At 30.9% G+C, this 14,678-nt stretch overlaps 1 protein-coding gene across 7 annotated transcripts in view; it reads right to left on the bottom strand.

Moving 5' to 3' along the window:
- Positions 1-1,037: 1,037 nt before the first annotated feature.
- The window catches only part of LOC102678436 (myosin-I heavy chain), a 36,913-nt gene continuing 23,272 nt past the window's right edge, over positions 1,038-14,678 (bottom strand). For 3 of the 7 annotated variants that reach the window (XM_006611305.2, XM_031508448.1, XM_031508446.1), the window contains exons 4-16: positions 10,343-10,595; positions 9,090-9,424; positions 8,265-8,747; positions 6,940-7,843; positions 6,618-6,870; positions 6,452-6,487; positions 5,205-6,240; positions 4,538-5,127; positions 4,277-4,466; positions 2,747-4,193; positions 2,391-2,668; positions 1,864-2,313; positions 1,038-1,754 (exon numbers count right to left, since the gene is read on the bottom strand). In XM_006611305.2, coding sequence (XP_006611368.1) covers positions 1,542-1,754; positions 1,864-2,313; positions 2,391-2,668; positions 2,747-4,193; positions 4,277-4,466; positions 4,538-5,127; positions 5,205-6,240; positions 6,452-6,487; positions 6,618-6,870; positions 6,940-7,843; positions 8,265-8,747; positions 9,090-9,424; positions 10,343-10,595 — 6,468 coding nt within the window. In that variant the 3' untranslated portion in view covers positions 1,038-1,541. Of the gene's footprint in view, positions 1,755-1,863; positions 2,314-2,390; positions 2,669-2,746; positions 4,194-4,276; positions 4,467-4,537; positions 5,128-5,204; positions 6,241-6,451; positions 6,488-6,617; positions 6,871-6,939; positions 7,844-8,264; positions 8,748-9,089; positions 9,425-10,342; positions 10,596-11,291; positions 11,497-11,688; positions 11,817-11,973; positions 12,121-14,678 lie in introns of those variants that run through there. The other 4 variants (XM_031508450.1, XM_031508451.1, XM_031508449.1 and 1 more) reach the window with 4 other exon arrangements.

The raw sequence follows: 14,678 nt of genomic DNA, 5'->3' as shown, positions 1-14,678 counted from the left end.
TAAAGATTTGAAAGAGCTTCAATTTTTTTATAAATTTCATGCTATATTATGAAAGATTGTATTTGAAAGGGTTAAATTACAATTAGATAATATCATTTCTGTATATAAGTAAGCTTTAAATCTAATTTATATAGAAATATAATCATTGAACACTGGAGGATTTTAATTGGAACCTAATGTTATTGTTTTAAGTTAAACATTTTTTTTTTGTTTGTTTGATATTTACACATCAAAATATCGAGCGAAAAATATGATTAAAGAAAGAAAGTTTTTTGGACGCAATTTCGTGGCAATTTTCGATCAATGCGATCGTGTTGAAATTACAAGTTTTCATTAAATTTTCACATAAACGATTGTTTTTTTTAATTAAATTATTTCTTTTCATTCACATAATTATAATTTTTACGAGAAAAAGGATGATAGCATGAAAAGATTGTCTATTAAAAAAAGCATAGATTATCATTCAATTTTCATTTTCAAATATATTTGATAAAATACGAGTTTAAGAAATTTGCTTTTGCTATCTTTTTCCAAAATGTTATTTATATATTTTTATATTATAATTTTTATTATACGTTGAGTAAAATTTTACGTGAAATATTGTGTCTAAATATAATATATATATAATTGTATTATAAATTTTGCGTAAGGTTAACACTTGAAATTTTGAAACGCCGACTGCAATATGACAGAATCAAAGATTCTGTATTGTATATTTTAATATTTTATAATTGTATCGTTGAATAGAGTGATTAATAAAAAAGACAACATTGAAAATTAATGAATTGGTCGTTTTTGATATCATTTAAATAAAATGATATCAAAAATTTTATAATCACCCTTCGTCGAACGATACAAAAAATGATATGCCAAAAGTATGATATTATATATTGGATTAATATTTAAAGATTGATTTAATAATTGTCCTTCGTGATTGTATATCCTGCAAAAAACTTTATAAAAAACATTGATAATCGCTCGTAAAAAAGACGACAATGACGGATAAAATAGAAATAGAAGTCTCCGACAGCTTTTCATAATAGTTTTTAAAATCGTAAAATGGCAGTTATTTGTCAATCCATTTGCTAAATGCTCTATTATTTTAATGGCAGTAGCTATTTTTCTTTCGACGTCTCTTGAGCTCTAAGCTAATTGAATAAATATTGGAAGAAAGAAGTATTTCTAGGCTAGTACCCGTCTCATTGCGATGAGACCTGATTGCCTGATAGGCCTTGCCAATAAAATATTAATTACAGAGATACTTTCTCGCTGCAACCTGATACTGAAATTATTGTATACTTAATTATTATATTTATAAAAAATTTAATTTAAAATATAAAAATATCAAAAGTATATAAAAAAATTTAACATAAATAAAATAAGTAATATAAATTAAAATTAATTAAAATTATCATTAAATTAAATGCATGTTAGATATAATATTATAAATAAAATAAAAAAAAAATTTACCTTATGAGGTAACGAATAAAGTACGAGGTTGAGGAGAAATATTACTAATCTTTTAAGTATTATCTAATCTTTTAACTAGCTTGTGATTGTATCACTGGAGCACCTCTGTGTAGTACCGAAGCAGGTCGAGATTTACGACTACCGGTAGCAGCCGGAAGATTTGTCGGTGGTTGAATCGGTTGCTGAGTAATTTGTTGAACTATCGCCGATTCTCTTTTTGGTATTTCCGGTGGTGATTGAAGGACATCCATATATTCACGAATTAGATTCGCAATTTGATGTGCCTACAAGTAAATGATAATAAAAATACAAATAACAAATATGTAATTGAAATATTATAATAATATAAAATTATAATGAGCTAGTTAAATTCTAAAAAAAAAAAAAAATCACCTGAGATGTCGTAAGAATAACTTTGCTTTGCTTCTTATCAGTACCAGTGATAATCATCAAACAACTAACAGCTGGACTATAACTTAAAATACTGCTATATTCGTAGGTACAAAGAGTGTTCCTGGAACGATGTTCCAGAAGATGAAGACCTTGTTGATCAACGGCCAACCACAAAACACGTGGCCAGTTTGAAGTAAATGATTGCATGACATCGAATATCGTAGCTCTGTGAAGTGGCCATGACTGAATTAAATTTAAGAAAGCTTTCTTCGCTTCAGGTGGTGTCATTCCTCGTAATGATTGATGATGTTGAAGTACACCTTCTATACACAAAGTTGGAACCAGTCTTGGAGGCAGGCAGTGACTTGATATAGTACGATAATCGTAATCAGACACAGCATTTTCACAATCACCAAGTTCTAATTGCGCTTGTAACGCTGTTAACATCATCTGGAAAAGAAATTATAAATTCAATCATGTATCATATTCGATTCTAACAATAAACTATGTAAAAAAAGAGAATTTACAGCTTCTTTTTCAGTGATAGGGAATCGATCAGCACGTAAATCATGCAATACTTGATGATAAAGTAATTCTTTTTCCACCGGATCATCAAGATTCATATACTGATCAAGGAACAAATGTTTTTTAAATAAGAAGAAATGATGTGCATGTTTTCTCTGAGTTTGATTTTGTTGTGCATTCGCTGTTCTGTAACGTTCCCATTTTGACATTACATCAGCAATCTTTTCTTCCGGTATCAGGGCTCGTTCAGTTGGACCTAAGACCTCATAAATGGCATATCCTAAAAATCCCAATTTAATCATAAACATTTATAATTTAGAATTAATGTGGAATATAATATTAATTTAGCTTCAATTACCCATGGCAGTCTCTTCTAAACCAATTTTAGTTTTGATAATCTCCATCACATCTCTAGCAGTAGCTGATGGATGAAATTCAACAGCATGATACTGCCCGTCCATAAAATGGAATCTTGCGTAAATAGGTCTGCGATTAATCGTGCACATTATCTCTTCCCTACTTGGCGGCCATTGTCTTCTTCTTGTGCCTTGCGTTCTGTAAAGGCACTTTTCAGCAAATCGGGCGTACTTCCCCTCTTCGGTAACATAATCACTAGCACATCGTTTCAAATGTGCTATTAGATATTTTCGAACAACTTTTTGTGGAGGTAAGATAACTGAACAGGCCAAAGAAAGTAACGCCCAATGCCTGAGATTGACACGACTATTAGGATCTGGATGATCCGTAGTTTGTTTAATCAACTGAAGATACAATTCACCTAATAGATTTTCTTTTCTTATGCAACGTTCCATTACGGTTTGTATTAAATTCACATGTTCATCTTCTACTCTACGAACAGTATCTCCATTTTGCCCTAATCCAGCATAAGTCAAAATTAATTGGAATACACTGAGACCCATTTGCTCATCAGGATCTGGCAGTTTCGAAAGACTTTGAGGTATAGCTTGTCTACTAAATGCCCAGTAAGCATAAGGAAATCCTTTATAAGTTTCACCATGATCAGTTGCACTACCATGCTCTTGTCTAAGTTTTTCTATTCGGTGTTTAGACAATCTTCGCAAAGTATTTCTCAAAAATCCTCCACCAGAATCTTGAGGTTTTCTTAATATCTCCGCGTCTACTAAAGTTCGTCGACAATTAACTAAATTATGATAAAGTCTAATACGATCCTCGTTAGTAATACATTTGAGTTTCTTAGTAGGAACCTCATTTTCCGTGATCCAACCTGCCAGTGCAGGACAATAACTAACGATCAAACTACCTATCTCATTTTTCTGCGGTGTTTCAAAAACAAAACACTTATGCGAACTATCAGGATTGTGTCGAAGAAGAGACAATGTTATGAAAGAATCGCTTGGATCTAACATGATGCTTTCTACATCCTGATAACGATATTCCGATAAGACGAATTTGTCATCTGGTTTAATCAACATCAATCCGTCACAATTGATACCTAAGATTAATTGATTGCCATAAGACCAATAACCTCGATAAGTAACGTTGAACATAGTCGTGCCGTAGAGAGGATATTGCATTACACAAGATAAATATAACACCTTGGCCGCCAATTCTTTGCGACCGGCACCATACTGTCTGTGTGCCTGCGCTATTATTGGCACCCAAACATCATCGCCACGGGCTCGACTAATTCGATAAGGCAAAAAACTATCAACTTCACTATAATAATCTAATCGATCGTTATCTTTTGGATCGCCCAAAGCGACTTGCGCTTGTAAGCCTGCCAATTGGAGCGCAACTTTTTCAGATACTGGAAAGTCGTCACACTGGAAAATTAAAAATAAAAAAGAAAGAGAATTAATTTTGTTTGAACGAACAAATCAAGAATATTTCTTTTTCTCTGATTTACCTTCACAACGTTATATACAGCTTGAGCATACAACATATTAACCTCGACAGGATCTTGAGATATTTCTCGAGTATTTCGGAAAAGTCTTCGTTTAAAAACGAATCGATTATCACCACTTCCTAAAGTAGCATTATTTCCACGACGAAGCGTTGAAAAGGTTGATTGTGCTGTGTTTAGTTTGCATTGTTTCCTGAGAAAATAAAATTAATTATCAATATAAAAACTTATTAAAAACTTATTAATAATAATAATAAAACTTACATTTCCCAAGCGGCTATAACGTCGTACAAATAATCATGTGCTCGTACATGTTCCTCTCCATCTGGTCTACTTTGATAAATCGCCCAACCTTCTAGAGATCTAAGACCTAACTTTTCACCTAATTTGGCAACAGCATCGGCAGCAGTATCTGTCGGATGTACATCAATTGCTTTGGTTCTTCCATCCAAAAAGAAAAATCGGCAAACTATAGTGCCTAATCGTCTCATAGCTGCAATCTCTACAGTCGATGGCGGATGTTGTCTACAGGAAACTTTCATATTTTTACAATTATCCACACACCATTGAACATACTGTCGAAGTTTGCCTTCAAGAGCCAAATTCTTTCGTAAGAAAGATACAAAGTATTTATACAATAGTTTACTAGGTTGAAAAGCAACAATAGCTAAACAGAGCAATAACCATACTCGTTCAGCCCATTCTGGATTGGGATTGTTAGTTGCTTGTCTCATACATTGAACGAAAATTTCATCTCTTAATTCTTCACGTTCAATACCGTAACCAATTATACTTTGAATGGTTGCAATTTCTTGATCTAGTTTCATTTCTCCTCTTATATACTTACAAAGATCCTAAGATTTAAAAAAGAATATTAATCTCAAAATTCATTAATGAAACAATATAAAAATATGTATAAATAATTACTTACTCTAAAGACTGAACAAGCCACATTAACATTATCAGGATCATACATATGAATATGAGAATTTGGTATAGTAGAACCTTTATAATAAGTAACCATTTCATATTTGGGAATATATTCTACACTCTTGCCACGTGACTTTCTAGTAAGTGTAGCCATTATCGTACCTTCCGGAGATCGCTCATGACTATTGAAATAATTTTGTGCAAACTCTACAATATCATGATAAGTAACTTCGTTATCAGATTCTTTTTTGTCTTCCAATTCTTGAAGTTTGCGTTCTACTCTACATTTACGTCTCTGTTCTCTTTCTACAGGTGGTTGTTGAGATTGTTGTGATTGTTGTTGTTGTTGATCATGACCATTTTGTTGTTGTTGAGGTATTGGTTCGTGATGATTATGATGTAAATGATGACTGTTTGAATTTCTAGATCCTGGTCTAGATGGAGGACTACCGGCAATTGAGTCTTTCATGATTTTGTTATTTGGTACTGGTGGAGGTGAACCGCACGATTCACCATTAACCAATGGTCCAGAATTTCCATTAATTAAAATTGGACTACTAGGACTATTTTCTTCGCGTGGTAACACAGACTCATAAATTGGCTCTCCATTATCAGTAGAAGAATCACCATTTATTGTTAAAGTAGTAGGAGGTGGTGGAGGTGGAGGAGGTTCAGTAGGTTCTGGAAGACTCGGCTGACCAAGTTTGCCAGTATTTGTACAAGGTATTCTTTGAGATTGTTGTTGCAATGGCGAGGTAACTTCTTGTCCATTTGGAGTATTTGCTTTAGATTCTGCTTTCGAATTCATTTCCAATTCTTGTTGGATTACAGTTTCTAATTCTACATCAAGATCTTCCACCAATTCGTCCATTTGTTCGCCAATTTCTTCGATGATCTGATTACCTTTTGATGATTGTACATCAGACAAGAATGAAAATAGATTGTCTAAGTCTACAGATTGTAAATCTGATGCAGCCATTTTAGAATTCATTTGCTCCGCCATTTGCGACAATGCAGCAATTTCTTCTTGTGCTTTTCTGTAAAATAGAATGTTTTATGAATATATTGAAATTTTATTTAATAATAAAATATTTTAGTTTCTAAGCGCACAAATTAGTCAGGTGCTGGTGTGTGTATTCGATAATAACGCACTAAACGCTGCATCTATGTTAAAAGCAATTATTTTTAATGAATTCATCATGCTGCAGAAATTTTAATTCGCCATTTTCGAATTACCGATGAACTTACCCGGGTTCCATTCCAACAATACCATTGTACTGCGCGCTATAAAGGACACAAACGGAATATACTATTAACACACGAACGAACGACTATTCTATACTATCACGGCATTTTCTACACTGTGAAATAAATGTGTCGTATCATATAATTCCAAAAATAATTATTTTTATACCTTTGACTTTCTTCCAAAGCTTTCTTATCTTCCATTAATCTTCTCTCCTCTTCCAATCTCTCTCTTTTCCTCATTTCTTCATCTACTCGTCTCATTTCTCTCAAAGCAGCTGCAACTTCTCTTGCAAATACACCACGCAAATGACTTTGTATCACAATAGCTGCTCTTCGTTTTCTAATAAACATTATTCTTAATTTCCAGCCTCGGTATGCATGTTGCACTTTCAATGCAGCATCTCTTATGCGTTTATATTCTGTAAAAATATAAGATTTTATCAGTAAAAATAAGATAAAGAATGTATTATCAATTAAAAATAATTTACCGCGTCGAACTCTATAACCTCTCCATATTTTTTGAATCATTATTGCATTACTAGTAACCATTTGATTTCTACAATCTTCCAAAGGTTCGTGTACATAACTTCTTAAAAATACTTTGGTCTTGCCTATTTGCCATTCGGTCTCTGGTATACCTTGACTACTAATCAAGGATCTAACAGATTCTTTTTCATTATAAGTACGCGACATACGTCCTTTTTCCAGACAACGATATCTTGCTATAAAGTCATGGAAAGGCATATGTATAGGAAAACCTTCTTTCCTGATTCTAATAATATCCAACATGCCTAAATATTTCAACTGGTCCAGAACCAACTTTTCATCATAATGATTTGCAATTTTTTGCATATTAGGTTTGATACATCTGGCATACCAGGGTATAGTAGCTTGAAGAACATCGACCAAAGCTTGCAACTGATGTCTGAAGGAATCGCAAAGCGTTGGTTTGCCTTTCGAAGTTCCACGAGACATAGTAGTCGCATTTCCACCGCTTGCACGGGCTACTGTACATCCCAAGAGATCTTGATAAACTGTAATTTCTTGCACAAATTCATTTGTACTTCTAGACATGAAATCGAAGAACACATCTTGTTGTACATCTCGATTTTTATCCACAAATCCTTCGACTGTATACGTTACGCAACCTGCGTAATGTTTTACTCCAAATTCTTTTTCCCATTTTCGTCGATCATCTCCTTTCACATAACACGGATGGTTCTCGAATTCTGCATGCAAATTGGTCAAATAAGCTAGGTCTGAACCTTTCGGCATATGGCACTGTTCGGTTAGTAATTTAAGAACACATCGTGGAGGTTTCTCGATTAATTCCAGGCACATGGTGTTGTCCGTGAAGGTGATATGGGAGTATTGGATCTCTTCCTGTCGGTACTGAAATTCAAAACGTTTCACGTGTTATGATAACCAATATAGAAGGACAAGTATCACCTAATCAACTTAAGAACGAGTTTATTTTTATTATTAATCGTTGATTTTAATAAGATAAAATAACAATTTATTACATCGATTCGAATAAACGAAATTATGTTGATAAACTTGAAATTATGATAATTGAATATAGATAATTTAAGTAAATCTCGAATATATTATTAAACGTATTATTATATAAAAATTATCGAAGTATTCAATTCAATTACCCTCACTATCTCCTGCCAATTGAGGTCAATTGAATTTCATCCTATCGATTACATAATAAGTCCATCATCTCACCCTACCATGTGATACGATCGTTAATCGTATCATATAACCGATTAAATATATAGGAAAACAAGAACGTCTAGAAACGACTTACTAGTTCCTGTTCCAGCGCGAACACGTAGTGATTGAAAAACTTGTGCAGCTTCTCATTCGTATAATTAATACAGAGTTGCTCGAAACTGTTTATGGCAAAGTTTTCAAAGCCAAATATATCCAAAACACCAAGAAACCTTGAGCTATCCTGACCAGGGTTTGTACAATTATTTATATGATTGATTAACCAGGCAAATGTTCTCGAGTATAATGCTTTCGCCATAGCGTGTCTATTTTCACGGGCTTCTTGAACCTTCAATGGTATCTCAGTGATATTTCCTCGGACGTTTATCTGTCGTATCAAAACCACCTTGGTGAGATCTTCAACCTGAAGTCCGAGCAAAGGTGCAACTGTACCAACGATGTCAAGGTCTTCTTTAGTTAGCTCGCATCTCTCACCATCCACGTCTTCAAAGTTTAAATTTCCGAGCCAAAGAATGGCAGACAGGACTCTGAAAATACCCTCGCACATTTCTGGCGCGACCTATAAATACGGAAATATAATTTATTATCTATTTATTTTAACAATGTATTTTAACGATATATTGAATAAGAAAAAAAAAGAAATCAAGAACAAGAAAAAAATATTAAAGAAAGGCATTATATTTTCATGTTTTAAAATATTCTTTGATAATTTTCTTATATTTTAATTTTCTAAATATTTATTATAATTAAATAATTTTAATTTTTTAAATATTTAAAATAAACTGTATAAGTAAAAAGAAAATATTAAATATTTCAGTTATATAGAATTATAGAATTGTTTACACATATTAATATTAATGAATATAACATTTTACGATATCACTGATTATGTATTAATTACCTGTAGTACGTTAAATGCAAGCCTAAGAGCATCCAGTTTCTTGCAGTCAGAGATTCCATCGATTTTCACGCAGCCAGACTGATTCAAATATTTGTAATGACTGGCTGGCATCAGTTTATATTGTTCGGCGAATTCCTTATCCCTAGTCCCAGCCTCGACCAGCTGATAGAACACGTGGTAATTTCTCTCGCCGGCGCTTTGAAATGTTATGCGACTCTGTTCGAGTAAATAATCTTGAATGATGCATCCCTTGATCATCCATTTGCTGTCGAAGCATACTTGCATAAACTTGCCAAACCGAGAGCTATTATCATTCCTCACTGTCTTTGCGTTTCCTGTTTTATAAATATAATATTATATAATATTATATAATATAATATTTTTTTAATAAATATAAAAATATTTAAATAATGATTATTATGAAAGAAGAAATGTTAATTTTCATAAAAATCTTCTGATTAAAAAAATTTGTAATCGAAAAAAAATAATGGAAAAAGAAATATAATATTTTAATATTGACAGAATTAAACGATGTTGAAAAATATTTTTATAACGAAGTTAAAAAACTTTGAAGTGGATGCACTTTGTCGAGATACAAAAGGAAACGATACAATTTTCATGACACTCCCCTTAAATCTTTTGCCTCTCGTGACCCAGTTTTTACCCCTCGCGCTTTTACATTTAACACCTGACTCATTCTCGGCCTCTTGACTTCGAATAATGAATCCCCTTTATTTTTTAAATGGTATTAAGAATAACGTTCATCGATCCATTTCATAAAAATCTTTTACATTCCGTTTATATTTCTTTTTTGAGCATTGTCTTCAGAATGAGAAAAAAATCTCGAAAAAAAGATTCCTCTTGGACTTTTATAAAAGGTGTTTATAAAACAGTTTCATAATAAATCTATTTTTAATGAAACTTGAACAATTTCTAGTTTCTTCATTTATGACCATTTTTAATTAACAATGATTTTATGAAGAATGAAGAATTTGAATTAACAAATTTTAATAATTCCATTTGCAAATGTAATAATGTAAAATAGAATGATAATAAATTATGTTTAATGCCAAAAATAATCCAATCAGGTTTAAAAAGTTACATAATAAGTTTCCAATCGATTTTATGAAGAACAAAGTTTTCGTGTTAGCGTGATAAGCTACAATTTTCTGGAAAATTAGGAGCAGGAAGTAAATTGAACGAAAATATAATTAACGGATAAAAATTGATTGTTAACAAGATTATATAATTACCGAAAGCTTCGAGGATGGTATTCGCTTCCAAAATTTGTTGTTCCACCCACGTATCGACATTACTGGTCACCGAGCAAAGATACTGTAAGATGAATTTTGTGGTTTCCGTTTTGCCTGCGCCACTTTCTCCCGATATCACACAGGATTGATTGCTCTCTGTATCTTGAAGTGACCTATACGCCGCCTCCGCCAATGCAAATACATGTGGCTCCAACGAGCCCATTTTTTGGCCATGGTATCGATTCACGTATTCCTAAAAAATCGAAAAATTTGATTTCTTTTTTTAGAAAATTTCTTTTCAATAGAAAAAACATCATAAAATTATTCATAAAAAAGATTTATTATTTTTATGGAATTTAAATTATTTCTACTATATAATACTAATAATTCTACTATATTATTTTGGTAGTGAGGTAATCTTGAGATGTTATCGACGATATTGAGAGTGTAAGATTTATACAATTTTATTTCCGGAGGAAGTTTAATTCACTTGTCAATAAGACTATCTATATCTATAAAAATATCTATATATATAAATAATCTATATAAATATAATATACGTGTATATTAGACAATAGATATAGTATTTAATATAGTAATCAATGAATGATCAAATGAAAATTGTAATAATAAAAATTATTAACAGATTTCTTTGAAAAAATAATATATATAAGATTGCAAATTGAAATTTGATTATTATAATTTAATTCATAATACTTACTTATTTTTTTGAATATTAAAAACAAAATTGAACAAAGAAATTTATCCTATTTCAATTATTTTAATACAATAAATATTTTAATACATTTTTTTTGTTTTTTTCTTTCTATCATAGCAAGAAACTAATATAATTCATTAGTTTTAATTATTGTTTTATCATCGTGACAAATAGATTGCGATAATTCAATTTGAATTAAAGGCGATAGATAGGCTCAACAACCCTGGTAACCCGATTAATTCCAGATGTCATTTAATAGGACATTCAATGTCCAAGTTCCATTCAGTCCCTTTCATTTACTGATTCCCTTGTGAGATCGTATCATAGTTCTAAAAGATATATACATCAATAGTTCGATTTCAAAGAGATTAACGCTTTGTGTTTATATCATTCGTATCAGATGGTCCACTGCTTGCAAAATCTGTTTTATTTAACATTACGAATTTATTATTTATGTTCATATTTATTACTATTTCAAAAATAATACAATACAATTTTTCTTCTTTAATTTAATTTAATATATAAATTATAATAGAAATAAAAAAAAAACATCTTCTATAGCATATAAATTAAAATAAAGAATAATAAAACAAAACGAAATAAAGAAAATGATAAAAAAAGTTTATACCTAACTTTTTTAAATCAATTACACATTTATTGCAAGAATTAGAGAAGAACAGCATGCTATTAGTTTATCAAAATACTGGAATTCCATAATTTTTAAACAGGAAAGATTTCATTTAGACAGTTTTTCATGAATCTATGCATCCATGCATTATACACATTATTATACGCATTAGACAGTAGCTGGTCTCGTGCTTGCAGCCAGTACTGAACGAAGTAGTGCAACCCAGTTTCATGTCAGACACGTCCTCTGCGCAACTGCGAGCGCAGAGAACGTTAATTCACTAACCCTCATGGCTCGTGAAAATTCATCGAAACGCTTGATCCATTTCCATAAAACCGCAGAGAACTCTCAGCAACCTACCTTCTACCTTCTGTTACATATGTACATATATTCGCTATGTCTATAACGAAAGATCGAGTCTACAACGATTCAATAATTCTATCTAGATTGGAGTGTTACATGGAATTCTCGCAATTTACTTTATTTTTTCGCCGGGAGAGGGAGAACGCGTCAAGATTTCAGTTGCAGTATTACAAACCGCTTCAAAGATGCATTCGAGGAAATGTACATAGACTGTGAAGAAACGAGAAAAAAATTATGCAAACATAACTGTATGCAGGGTGAAATTTACGTAACTGGAATTTCGTGAATTGCTTGGTAAATATTGATGTTGGCAAAAATTGGCCGAGATGAAAGTCACGATATTCTAACGCACTCTGGTGAAATATTTAAAAAGTTTTTTTTCTTTAATATTCTTGAATATTTCAAATTATTTATTGATTGCTATATTTTTGAGAAAGAATTTTTGTAAAAAGAATAAATAGTATTGAAAGAAAAAAAATCGATGTTATTTCCAATATTATCAATAATCTCCATTTATAAATTTTTCTATATATATAAAATATGCTCAAAAATACGCCATCTGTCGTATTTTTCAAATAACTAATGAAAGTTATTTTCCTTTCTTTTCTGAATGTAACCAGAGGATAAAGATAATACTAAGGAGATACTTTATCGGATATGTTCAAAAGGAATTATCTTCAGGTATGTTTGCATGGAAGATAAACTTAAATTAGTGGTCATAAGTTCTTGAGAAAATAAATGGTCTCCGTTAAAAATAGTGGAATACAACGAATTCCAGGTGGCTGTCATACGGAAGTCCTATAGGCATATCTTATCTGTTTTCTTTGAAAAATACATATATATATAAATGTGCACATATATATATCTATACATTAGCATATGTGAATACATGGATTTTCGATAATCTCTATACTTTTTTATCCATGATTGTTTGTTTTTTAAGAATGTCAATTTTTAGCAAGCTGCTATTATTAAAACGATGTTTGAACAGCTCTTAGCAGGTTATCTAACTTTTATTGCAAGATTGTTTCGTTGGAGGAACATATCTACTGCCGAAAATGAGATTTTTTGAAATATTACCATTATTTTTTAAACCTAATATTTCTTCAAACAACACTCATCCTCATATACTAATAATATAACTTTTTAACTCATTTAAAAATTTTTTGTTTAATTATAATTATAAAATAAAATAAAATAATTTTCAGTTTTATGAATATTACGATACGATATGAGAGAATATTATAACATAATAAAATTAAAAATAAAATTTGTAAAAATTTATTAAATTATTAAAAAATTATTAAAAAATAACTATAAAAAGATTGTAAGTATAAAGATATTAATTTGCCTTTAAATTCTATAATTTGTATGCTATTATCCCAGATTTACAATTCTATTATCATACGTGTCCACATTTCAAAGCGTAATGCATATCTACTTATATCTATTTCTATTTCTTTCACACCATCAAAAATATCTTTCGGATTCTCAAAAACTTCTTCCTCTTTGTAGAACGGAACAAAATGACTGGCTCTTTGCTTTCACACAATGGTCGGAAAGAAAAGAACAGAAGAAAAGCGCGGAAAACGAGCGAGCTATGCGCATCGCGAATGTTTTGACTCGAAGCGAGTACTTGTGAGCCTCGAATGAGCGAAGAACTTGTGTCCCCATTTATTCCTGCAGCTGCGACTGCAAAATCAGTGCACGGTTCGCCGACTAGAGGCCACGACTCGTGTCAGGACACCGAGGTCGTGCTTACGACCCCTCTTTCTTCGATGGTGTCGTTGCCCGACTGTGCGCAAAGACGAGCGGAAAAACGAGGTTACATCGAATCGAACATAAAAACAGAATTGTTTTCCATATATTTGCTTCTTAATCCTTCTATTGCATATTTATTTAATTTTTGAAAAATATTTTAAAATATAATCCGATAAAAAATTCATTTTCAATTTCATTTTCAATTTTTGTTGCATTTTACATGTTAATAATATATATATCATAATTTTAGTAAAAAAATTGTTTAAAAGAGATTCCCAAAAATTTCAAAAATTAGATAGTCAATCAAATATATCAGAGGATATTAATATATGTAACACGGTAAAAGAAAATATATTTTAATGTTGATTAATCGCATTGTTCGTTATTAATTAAAGTTATAAAAATTCGAGAGAATTGATTAAAGATATTTGAGGATTCTCATATTATATAGAAAAGAATAATAAAAAGAGACTTAGAGATTTCCTCTAAGTTTGTTGATTCTTGGTAATTCGCAAAGAACGTCATAAATAACTTTTATGGGAAGCTGAATGAAAATATGTATTACCAATTGAAAAAATTATAGCGAAATTATATTTATTTCTTATATTTTATTGATATTGAAATTTCTAAGTTAAGATCGAAAATATAATATTTTATTCTGAAATTTTTTAAATATTAGCACGATTATAATTCAATACATAAAAAGATTTCAATTTCTATATAATAATCTCAAACATCAAAATTTTTCATACATTAATTTTGTCTTTATTTTTCAATTATAACTATAAATCAAAATGCATTGACTTTAATTTTAAAGACATACAAATCATGATAACAAATTTATAAAAAATATATATATTCTAAAA

This window comes from Apis dorsata, unplaced genomic scaffold (assembly GCF_000469605.1).
Source record: "Apis dorsata unplaced genomic scaffold, Apis dorsata 1.3 scaffold_87, whole genome shotgun sequence".
Taxonomy (NCBI): Eukaryota; Metazoa; Arthropoda; class Insecta; order Hymenoptera; family Apidae; genus Apis; species Apis dorsata.
This window is presented reverse-complemented; position numbering and strand designations above follow the sequence as displayed.